This window comes from Apodemus sylvaticus, chromosome 18 (assembly GCF_947179515.1).
Source record: "Apodemus sylvaticus chromosome 18, mApoSyl1.1, whole genome shotgun sequence".
NCBI lineage: Eukaryota > Metazoa > Chordata > Mammalia > Rodentia > Muridae > Apodemus > Apodemus sylvaticus.
Window position 1 is genome coordinate 43,133,942 of NC_067489.1, and position 12,444 is coordinate 43,146,385.

Below are 12,444 nucleotides of genomic sequence, written 5' to 3' on the forward strand. Positions count from 1 at the left end.
CTGTTAAAGATGATGATCATAAATGGTATACGTTGTGTAGGTGCTTCAAAGTTGACCTGTTTTGAATTCAGACCTCCTCGCCCTGCCTCTCCATGTCTTCTCTGTGTTAGAATGTTTTCTCTGACTAGAAATGCAGTATCACAGAATGGAAAATTTGTAAAGAGCAGTGCTTACTTTAACTTATGCTTCAAGTCTAAAGGAAACAGCTTAGATAAGCACCTGGCAAGAGACAAAGACCGTCTATTGTCTGTCACTCTTTGAATCTGTTTCCCTCTCCTTGGAAAGCTACCAGGATTCAATTGTACAAACTCCATTCTAATGACTTTAGGAATCCTAATCCCTTCACCTAAAGACTCCACTGCTAAACACCATAGTGGAAGTTTCTACACTGTGGATAGCCCACAATGAATTTTAAATCTCATACATGAAGCTCTAGGAGGTACAGAGTATATTCAAACCCCAGCACCATCCATCCAGTGCTGTTCAGGTCACAGTCACCCGAATAGTGGGGCTATTCTAATGCACTATATATAGTATTTCTTTACCTGACTCACCAACTCATCTCTGAAGATCTTTATTTTCATGAAAAGTCCATTTGACTTTTGATTTATGTAACATAAGCCTGTGTAATTTTCCTAGAACTGTACTGTTAAATTGAACAAATGGTTGTCTTAGGGAAAAATGTGCAATTAAAGCATTTAGAGGTGTCCTCTAATTATCGAAAGGATTATAAAGCTTTCACTGGGAACATAGGATACTGAAGCAATGTTTCATGGGATCAGGCAAAGTAAAATCAATATTCATTTAGAGCATTCGACTGACTTTGTGTGTGTGTGTGTGTGTGTGTGTGTGTGTATGTTTTATCTACTTATATGTGATACACATTTGTGCATGTATACATTCCAGTGTGTTATGCACATCTGTCTTTGGAGGTCAGAGGTTAACACTGGCATTCTCTTCAGTTATAGTCCACCTTTATTGGGACAGGTTCTCACTGAATCTGGATTTCAGCAGTGGGCAAGTCTGACTGAGCTGAGGGCCTCCACAATCTGCTGTGGTGTTACTGCACCTGACAGCTTACCAACTGAGCCATCTCCTCGACCCCTGATGCTGACTTCGAAGCACTGAAAAAATCCCAGCCGTCTTACCTGCCCATTGTTGACTTCCTTCTTCAATATGTCTTTGGGCATGTGTGTTTCGGAAAATTTGTGTTTTGAATAGCTCGCATGGTAACAACCCAAAAAGAACAATTATAGAATTCCTTCGACCCATAATTTTGTTTTAGAATTTTTTTTCTGAGTATCAGGCACATTAATAGGATTTAAAAGAATGATATATGTTCCAATAAAAATCACTATTTTTATGGCCCTGTGACCTTTTGCCTCTGTAGTACTTGTAATTATTTCTCCTCATTCCTAAAAAGGATATTGAATGTGTTTACCCCACTGCAGTGTCTAATCTGCCTTATTAATACTGTGAGCCCATCATCACGGTCCATTAGCTCAGTAATAGTAGGAGGCAGCATTCCTAGGCAGGGAACATCCTGCCCTTGCAATCTACTGTGATGAGTTTTGTGCCCACTCACTTGGAGACAGAGGAGTCGATGTCTCATATGGGGGAACAATTTAGAGGAAGTGTTCAGAAAGGCAGCTAAGGTGTGTTTTTGCTTTTCAAATCTCAGTAAGTGTAAAGGACAAAACGAACTGATTGGTATTTTCTTGTAAATATCTCAAAGCAGCCTTTCAACATATTCTCGAAAGTAGGTAATGCTAAATGTTAACCTGAATTACGCCATTTGGCTGTAATGGAGAAGTCATTGAGAGGTGAACTCATTTAGCAGTTTTGAATACTTTCTCATCATGCCACAGTCAGAGAGAAAAAGGAGAGGGCATTGATCACTTAGGGCATTTTAACCAGAATGCAGGACACAAAAGGGGTCATTTCACAGGACACTTATAGTACAAGTTAGAATCTACCATAGATCCTTAATGTGTAGAATAGGCTCATTCTCATGTGAAAAATACATCTCTAAACAATGTAGACTATCAGTGTACTTACATCTAAATAATATATTAACCACCAGTATATTACCTCAAAATAGCTATATCAATTTGGGTAATTAAAACTTTTCTATGGGGGGAAAAACAAGCCACTTTAACTTTCAGATCACTTTTTTTTCGAGGGGGGGGGGAAGAAAGAGACAGAGGGTGGGGTCTCTGTATAGCCCTGGCTGTTCTGGAACTCACTCTGTAGACCAGGCTGGCCTCTAACTCAGATCACTTTAAATCTCAAGTTTAACTCTCTCACTTGATCTATGACCTTGATGGTTAAACTCAGTTCTATAAAAAAGTAACATAATTTATACAGAGTTACTAGGTAAAACTGGAGGAAAGGCGCTGTTTCTGCTTTTCTTCAGAATATGGCTTCAGAATTCAGGTTTATGATGATTAATCACAATAATAATAGTAACAACAAATTCAAGCATAATTATGTCTATGTCCATAGTTTTGTTGATATGCAGGTGTGATCAAACCTCTCAGGACCCCCAACTCAAAAGAAAAGCTGCAATCTAGTCTTCAATGCTCGTTGAAAACAAAGGCCACTGTTACCCAAGACAATAATGATAAGAGAAATGTACAGTTGGGTACATTTCATTAGACTTTTGACTGTGACGTCATGTCATTGCTGAAGTATTAACAAGCAGTCCAATCCATGGCCATACACATACTGAAAACATGTTAGTCCCACGTCTAAGTAACACCAACTCATTGCCATGACTATCCTGAATTGGTATAATGTTGCTTTGTTCTATTAGCTCTATAAAGAACTGATTTAAGTAAATCCAGCCCATACAACCCATAAAGATTATTTTGACTCCTTAATATGCTAGGCTCTTGTTCTATGGACTGCCTTCTTAGGAGTAAATGATTTCTATTTCATAGTCCATTTTCATAATTTTGGCCCCAGTTTACTTCCAATTTAAGAAAATGCTTGAAGTACTGTCACCTTCTAGCTGCACACAAACACTCTAGGAATTTGATGCCTTCCAGAATAATCTGCAGCCGTCATGCAAGTGCAATCAAAGACACTTTTTCAGAACAGAACAAAAGAGAGATTGGATTCTCTGTCATTTAAATTGCTTAAATAGAGTTCTCAGTGGTGGAATTGTTAATGGCTTTTGTGCAAACAAGGGAGACAGAATCATGCATTTTTATTAGTCACCCAAGAAGCCTTTGGTTTCAGGTTGTTCTTAGCATGCAAACACCAAGGCTCCTCTTTAAGAACCTCGGAGTATCTTGCCTGATTAGGAAGTTAGTCACTTAACATGTTGACAATTAAAACAATATAAAGTTAAAATAAAAACTAACAAATCACCCTCCGTGGTAACCGGATACATCACTTCAAAAATGAACAGCCCAAGGATTTGTGGCGCCTTCCTTTGTTCCACACAATCCTCCTCTGCTGTCTGAGAGTCTGGGGTTTTGCAAATATCTGCATTGGATTCTAGTGACCCTTGTTGGTATTAACTCTCTACTTGGTGTAGAAACATTGGTTTAGAAATGATCGGCTTTTGTGTTCTGACAGTCAGCCCTCCTTCCACAGTGCTATCTGCATCAGTGAATATTATTCTGCTGTGAACACTGCCTTCCTCATGCCCCACCAAAATGTGAACCAGTCGTCAGCATAACATGTTGCCTTGTTCAGAAGGTGAGGTCCAGTTTGGGAAATGTCCTTACAGGCCTCCTGCTCTGGGGACTGTTTACCCCTTCTTGTTTTAGAAGTGGCCTCAGCCACGGTCCCAGACATCCCTTGAGGCAACTTTTCCATTTACTTTGTCCATTTAAGGGGAACATATCGAGAGTTTTGCTACTGAGAGATTAAAATAAATACATTAGGAGGAACAGTCTCCAAGCGCAGCGCCTGCGCAGACTACTGCCTTCTCTCTTGGGTCCAATGGCATCTCTACCACACAGGCAATAAGGCTGCCCAGTCTAGTGTTTAGAAATATGCCATAGTCTAGAAAAATGCTAAAACATCCAGAAAAGAGTTTCTTTACTTGTGGACATTGAAAACTAAAAGGCAAAATGTGTTATGATAAACTTTCCTGTGATAACTTTTTAAAAGTCCGTAATGATTTCAAGATAGCAGTGGTTTATTGTTTGTTTGATTGCTTGTATTTGAAATTCTGATACTTAACAATGAACTGTCCTTGTAGAACAGTATGGGTAATTGTAAACAAACAAAACACACTTCCTTTGTGTACTGAGTTTGAATCACAGGCTCTCATAGATGTTGGGCACAGAAATTAAATTTCTTGAAATGGAAATTTAGGCTGTGTGTGTAATTCACTGGCAGAACATATGCTTGATTTGAATGAGACTATTTTTAGTCTATAGCAAAGAAAGAAACAATGCCAGGAAAAAAAGGAAGGATGGTAGATCTCCATTTTCAACCATTAGTAATCACCATTAAATGCAAATAAACTTTATTACCATAAGACAAGAATGATTGACCCCCCCCCCTAAGTTGAATGGAATTATAAATTCTGCCCTCTTTATTAAACTATGGCTTGAGCAAGATTAATGATAAAGTGGTGTTAATTCATAGGTTAGGTTCTCAACCTTTGGGGAGCCAAATGACTTTTTCACAGGAGTCTCCTAAGACCATCAGAAAACATAGATATTTACCTTGCAATTCATAACCGCCATGAAGTAGCAACAAGAATCATTTGATGATTGGCAGTTACCCCGACACAAGGAACTGTATTAAGAATCAGGCGTTAGGAGGATTGAGAGCCACTCTTATAGGTACAGTGAAACCAAAACCAGCTTTCTCTTCTATGTGCCAGTGAGCAAACTCTTATCTCTCTTTTCTTTTTCCCTTACAGGAAAACTGAAGACGTTAATAACAAATCCTTCAAGGTGAAAATGAATACAGGTATACTGTCTCTTGATAGTTTTTTGGAGTTTTTGTTTGTTTTTTATTTTGTTTTAACTCTTTAGCTTGGCTAACTTTAAGAGTGACCTTGGTCCTCCATTAGCAATGTGCTGTATTGATCATAAATGTGTTGCAGAGTTTCTGAGCATAGGGAGAGTTATGGCCCCTTATCATTGCATTCCAATCTTATAGCCCGAAGTAGATTTTTTTTCTTACCTGCTTTTATTGATCTTTTATTATATATTTTCTTCTGTGTGTGTGTGTGTGTGTGTGTGTGTGTGTGTGTGTGTGTGTGTGTGTGTGATTTCACATAGGGGTATACATGTATACAGATGGGTGTGGGGGGACACCAAAGGTTAAATTTCAGTTTCATTCTTTGTATTTCAATCCATCTTGTTTTTGAAGCAGGGCCTCTCATTTCACCTGGACCTCTGCAATTAGACTAGGCTAGCTGTCCCATGAGCCTCAGATAGCCCCCTGTCTTCCACAACTCCTGTGCTGAAAGTGCCCAGCTTTTTAAACATAGGTTCTGAGGGTTTTCATGCTTATACGGAGAGCTCTTTACCAACTAAGCCATGACCTCAGCCCTGTATGGTTGAAATTATATTTATATATTTGAAATCTTTTGCTTAAAATGTTAGACTCAAAGGCAAGTTGCTCTGGTAAACAATATTTAAACTTTTCCCATTTACAAAGTGTTTATATTGACAAAGTGAGCAGATAGGAACTCCAAAGCCTCACAAAAAAATGAACTCAATTCTTTATCATCACAACTTCCATAAAACCATAAGCATGTTATTTCTAGCCTTGTATATATTATCCCTAAATATTTTAACCGAAATGCCTCTGAATTCTGTTATATAGATTTTAATTGCAAAATAGTTTATAAATACCTAGTAAATAAATATAAAGCACCATTTTGTCTCCATAGTAGAAATATTTGGCTTATAATTTCACCTTCACCTTCATTGCCTCAAAAGTCTGATATACAGTAATTAAAGAAAATAACTCTCTCATTGAAATCCTATGAGTGTATCATGGCTGATGGCTGGGAAGTTGTTTTGGCCAGCCACCCCATAACAGAGCATGAAGAAAACCCAGGACATTTTTTCTCAACAAGTTCCTTGTATCAGTGTCTAGAAAAAGGATTAACAACTAGCTAGTAAGAGCCAGTATTTAATCCCTAGATCAAGTGTGGAGACATGTGCCAGGTCCACCTCCCTGTGGCATATGCTCGGCTGAAACCTGCTCAAACTGGCCTCGGAGAACATTGTGCCAGATGGCTCCTGAGGGTGGAGCCCACTTGTAGATAGCTGTTTGGACCAATGGACAAGACAAGGGTGTTGAAGAGAGAATTGATGACCTTCACAGAGAACCAAATAGAGGCAGCTGGAGTTGGTTTGCTTTCTTCCGTTTCCTCTGTCTAATGATGGGTCCTATTTCATTTTGTATGGACCATGTGACATGGACTGTGAGGAGCCTGGTGACATGAGTGTAACCTGTCACTCCTGTAGACTGTCCACATGAAGAAGGGAGGAGGTTTCCTCACTGTCAGAGGGATTCCTTTAAAAGCTTAAGTTCTACGTGGCTTCCCAAAATAGGATGTTCCTATTTGTAACATATTATGATAGACATGCATATATAATTATATGATAGATACTATATACAGATTATACTGAACATACCTTGCTTGTATACAATATATTCAACAGTTGGTCTTCCTGCTCCTATCATTGCATCCTAACAATAGTCTTCCAGCTTCTCTGCTCCTACCTTAACTCTCTGCTCTGGACCAAGCTGCTGCTGGAGTGCATCCACAGAAACCACTCCCACAGCCTTCCACTTGTAAGAATGGATCTGGACTCTAGATGGACACAAATGTGCATTAAATTGGGTTGCCTGTGTGGGTAAATGTTCCTATGGACGTGCAAATTTGGCAATAAGCTAAAACCCTCTGTTTAAAATTCCAAAGTAATGTTACAATGTGGCTATAAAAACATGCCACTTTAAAAAAATACAGATGACAAATATTTACGGGATATTTAGGTAGAAGATAGGTACATATTGCTTGAGGCAACTGAAATTATTGTCACTGTATAACAAAATGAAGGAATAATTGATTCCCATATAACTAATAAATAAAATTGGCTCACCTTATCTATCTATTATTAGGGATATATAATATTTTTTAACAATTCTATATGTCAGGTCTGATACAATAGCTCCATTACTCAATGGAGTAAAGTGCTTGCCGCTCAGTCATGGGCACCTACGTTCAAACCTCAAGGACCCAGGTAAAAAGCTGTGTATGGAAGCAAGTACCACCCTCAGTGCCAGTATAGGAGTCGGAGAGAAGAAGCTCCTGGGGTTCCCTGGGCAGGCTAGCCAATCCTAGTCAGTGGGCTCCAAGCACAGTAAAAGACCCTGTCTTTAAAAAATTAAGATGGAAAAAGAAATGGGGATACTCTTACTATTGACCTCTGGCCCCAGAAGCATACACATAGCTCTGTGTACCCAGATGAACAAACAGTTCATACATATATTATATATATATCACATACAGGCAAAAAAAATACCCATATTTTCTAGTGACTAAATTCTGAACTTTCTTTTATATCTAATCTTTGTTCTCCATCAAATACAGACCAAGTTATCCAAGGAGAATGAGTTGAGTTTAATTTTAGAATGTTTAAACTATGTCCTATCTCCACTCAACAATTGTGACCCCATTATTTTCTAATGGATGAGAATTCACAATCTCAGAATGGGGAAAGATAATTCAGTAATTCATAGACTAGACTCTAGTTGACCCATGGAAGTGTTTTCTAGCACTGCAAATAGCCACCAGACATCTCCAAGCTCTGTGAAAGGATGCTTAACCAAGCTGTAGGTCACGGATAACTGTGAAGGTAAGGCCAGCCCCAGCCTGCCTCAGAGATGAGCTAAATGTCAGAGACAGCATCCTCATCTGAGTCCTTAAAAACATCTTCAAAGAATGACATAAAATATCAGAAGATAAGTAAATACTGAATATTAATTTCTAATGGTTTGTCTACCAACTTCAAGAAAGCTCAGCTTTTGAAAATAAGCTCTTTAATAAGTGTTAGCAGAAAGTCTCCATTTACTTAGCCTAAAGATTCCCACACTTCTTTGTCTCACAGTGACAACAGCTGAGTATTTTTCTTTTCATACTGTCTCTAGCCCAAAAGAGGCACTGAATAATTGTATTTATTAAGCAGTTCTGTGCAAACAATATAATAAGTATTTATGTTCTGATAATTTAAAAGTCATTTGACAAAATAATATATGTGAATTGAATGAAAAATAGTAATTTACTTTCAGTGGGACCACAATTACTTAATAGTGGTATGTGCGTGCCTGTCATGCCCTGGGAGACTTCTCAGACCGTGAAATGAAGTTGTACATAACTACTCTTGTTCACTGAAGTGACTTTCAGAGGGAACTTGCTTTTTAACTTTGTAACCACCCTCCTAGCTCTTAGAGACACAGTGTGATCAAAATAAATATAATATAGCCTGTAATATCGCAACCCTGAACTCCTTCAATCTAGGCTTTCTGTCTGTGTCCTGCTGTTTTCTCTCAGTTTTTCAATATGCTCCAGCAGCCTTGTGGGTTCATGGAGGTGACGCAGAGCGCCTCAGCACAGTTTCAACATGCTGAGCTGAAGCCACGGCTTTGGTTCTTCTCGTTCTTCCATGGAACATTTTCAGCTCTGTTCATTTTCAGACACCAAGCGTTGAAAGAACAAGAAAGTAAAATCCTTCTGAAAGTGATGTCACTTTTCACTCTTGACATCCTTAACTAACCAGCCCTCAGAGCAGCCAGTAGTGACAAGATCCTACGCTGTGTCCAGTGGCAATATACACACCTCCCTAGAGACCCTGCCTCTCATAGGATTTCAGCAAATTGAAAATAGTTGTTGGTGTTCTGCTGAAGACATTTTCAGTTTCAATTTTCTACCATCTGTGTCTTTCCCTTTTATTTCCTAGCTAGAGTAATTTTCATTCATTTAGCTTATCTTCATTTCCTGTTTTAACTCAGGTTTTTTCCTGTTTGATGGTTTTTTGCATTAGAAATTGTAATTTCAAGTTAGATTTTATAGAAAAGTTACCCAATTTTGTGTTCTATTGCCCTCACCAGTAATTAACTCACTCATTATTCCAACTATATTTACTAATCTGAATTTTCTCGTATTTAATTGAGTGTTTTCCCTATGAAATAAAAAAATAAGAAATGCATGTGACAGGACACAGTAATTATACTCCCACAATTGTATTTTCATATTGTTGGTTACACTATGCTTTTGGGTATGTTCATCCTTAAAGAGAGAATTGCTGTGACTTTGAGTTGATGAGGAGGAGAAGGGTGGAGACTCTTGCACATGCTATATTACCAAGGAATGTGGGAGTGGAATCAGAATCTACTCAGAAATAGAAGGCTAACCTTTCAGTCTAAGAGTCTTGTCTTCCAAATTTAGAAGTCTCAACTTCTCACAGCATACAAAATGGTCGATGCCTCTGCACACATCTCACTTCACATTCTGATTTTCTTAGCATACATATAGATTGTGTCTTACCCACAATTCAAAACTATAAGGGCCATGGGTTTGTTTTCAAAAAATATGCTCATTTCAGTACTTGTCTATCGGGGCTGCTCTTGATTTCAATTAGAATAACTATTACAGAACTGTAGGAAGACAGGAAATTGCATAACGTTATGTGTTTCTTTATGACCTGTACATATGAAGTATATGTCAGCTGAAAAAAATATCACTTCAAGAATTATTCTATCAAGGTAACTCACCCTTGATTTTTCTTTAGGAACCACTCTGATTGTATTTAGCAACCATAAGTAAAATAGAATAAATTTAAATTATTTATGTGAATGCATGTTATAACGTGGCACTAGTTTCTAGACTTAGTGTGCATTAAGCAAATGGTATAAACAAAACTGAGCTATATATACAGGATTTCAATAGACAATGAGCATTGAGCATTCAACAAAAAACCTCCTGTAGCATTTGGGAGCATTGCCACCTCTCTGAGCAGACCCCTGGTTGATCACTGTGTCTCATTCGTCCGTTTTTGTTTTGGGATGGGAGTGAAAATTGAAGGTATATTCCATGACTACTAATGCTCAGCTGTTCATCTCTCTCATGAATGACTGACACATCTCACTTAAAATGCATGACATCGCATGTGCTTTCTCTGTTTTGCCTTGGCCTCTGCCATATCATGTTTTTGCTTCCAGATAGCGGTGGGTGTGCTCGCAAACGTGCCGCCATGTCTGTTACGTTAACATCTGTGAAGAGAGTTCAAAGTTCTCCAAACCTATTGGCTGCAGGTATAACGTCACTAACTCACAGTGTCACACCTGAATGGCTTCACCTCACCTCTCTCTTTCCAGAATCATCTTGTTGGAATGTGGGCAGAGGCTTTAAATGCCTTTCAAGTCCCCCACTCAACCTTATTTTTTCTAATCCCAAGAATAGTTTTTACCCTTTCTGGTTTTGTTCTAAAAATAAATAGCCAAAGGAAACTGATACCTTCTTAAAAACAAACATTTAAAAATATAATTAAAAGCACCAGTCACTTGCCAAAAATATATTAACTGCAAGTGTTAACTATTTAAGTTTTGGTTATCTCATGAACTAATGTAACATGATACTTGATTAAGATGTCATCCATTTCTTCAAGAATTAATTTGGTTCTTCCCCAAAGATTGCAAACAGGAAACAGACCTTCTTGCATCTACCTAATACATGCTTTAGAGCATATCAGAATCTTCATTAATTTAGATAATTATGAGCCCACAGATAAAAAAATGCCATCTAGAAAGCAATTGAGGATGTGCTATTTCAGCATCCACTGAGGTAGTTCTCTTTTTAACTCAATGTCTGCAATGACTTACCTCCACCTGAGACACAGGCTTTATCTGGAGAGTCCACCACTGTCAAATATCAACTGGTGTCCAGTCTGTCCCTAGACCCTTAATGGGGTAGCCCATACCTCTTGCTATCTAGTTACTTAATTGTTTGACAAGGTTAAGCTAATACGATTAATTAGCTCTATAACAGAAGGAGGAAAGTGGTGGGGCCTCTAAACAATTTCAATTGTCATTCCAAATTTCAGACTTCTGTAAACACATGTTTAGTGGACAGTTGGTACTGAGGATGTCCTACCCAGCCTTATTAAAGGAAACACAAACAAACAAGAAACCTTTGAAAGGTGATGTCCACATTCTTTCCCAACTCAAAATTGGATTTCAATGTCCAAGTTTAAATGTCAAGTCAGGAGCCTCGTGTTGTCCTTCTTTACAAAGCAAACAAACCAAAACCCACTGCAATGTATGAAATCTGATCTTACTTGGATTTAAAAACCACTCTGAGAATGTTTGTTCGTGCATGGATGAAATGATCAAGTATTGTAGAAGTGTGGACTTGCTTCTCTAGATGCAAGATGGATGAGAGTGAGGAAAAAAATGAAATAAATAGAAGAGAGGCAGGCACATCCCATAACCAGAGTGCCTGAACTGTGAATTTCTTTGACATTTCAAGTAAATAAGATCTCAGTTGTGACCACATTATAATGACTTACCATGGGTTTTATTGCCGTGGAAAGACACCATGACCACAGTGACTTTTATAAGAAAAAACATTTCATTGGGACTGTATTACAATTTCAGAGGTTTAGTCCATCAGTCCATCATCACTATGACAGGAAACATGATGGCCAGCAGGTAGAGATAATGCTAGAGAAGAAGCGGAAGGTTCTACATCTTGGTTCTACATCTTGATCTGAAGGCAGCAGGAGTCGATGTACCACACTAGGTATATAATCCTATATACCTCAGATAGTTTGAGTATCCGAGACCTCAAAGCCCATCCCCACAGTGACATACTTCCACAGTGACTTCCTCCAACAAGACCACATTTCCTAATAGTGCCACTCCCGATGGGCCAAGCATTTAAATACATGAGTCTGTGGTGGAATATTTCTATTCAAACTGCCACACCATGTTAAAAATTCCTATTTATTATCACCTATAAAAATAACCTGCAAAAGAGAGCATTGGGCTAAACTAGAGATTGCATTTGAGAGATTCAAACTGTGCTACAAGCAATTCCATACCATTCAAGTGGTTGGGAAAGACTAAATGTTTCACAGTCAAAGTAGAAAAATAAGCCCAACCAGTCCTGATGGCATGACCTATGACCCAGCTACTTAGAGTTCAAAACTATCTGAACCATCAGGCAAGCTTAAGGGAAATATGGCGCATTTTCTCAAAATTTAAAATAATAAAATTAGAGCTAGGGATGGGACATAGCTCAGTGGTGAAACACTTATGCAAATGTGCCAGACTTGTGGTTCAATTCCCTGTCCCCAAGTGAAAGAGGAAGGAAAGCTAAATAAACTTTAGCAATATGAGTAATTAGCATCTCACACCTATTTTATAAAAGAAATAAATAAGATTTTTAGCAGTGCC

The 12,444-nt window shown here is 38.3% G+C and overlaps 1 protein-coding gene across 9 annotated transcripts in view; it reads left to right on the forward strand.

The window, feature by feature from the left end:
* Positions 1 to 12,444, forward strand: part of Sorbs2 (sorbin and SH3 domain containing 2) — a 196,790-nt gene that overhangs the window by 102,263 nt on the left and 82,083 nt on the right. For all 9 annotated transcript variants that reach the window (XM_052161986.1, XM_052161992.1, XM_052161999.1 and 6 more), the window contains exons 3-4: positions 4,889 to 4,938; positions 10,210 to 10,302. In XM_052161986.1, coding sequence (XP_052017946.1) covers positions 4,929 to 4,938; positions 10,210 to 10,302 — 103 coding nt within the window. In that variant the 5' untranslated portion in view covers positions 4,889 to 4,928. The remainder of the gene's footprint in view (positions 1 to 4,888; positions 4,939 to 10,209; positions 10,303 to 12,444) is intronic.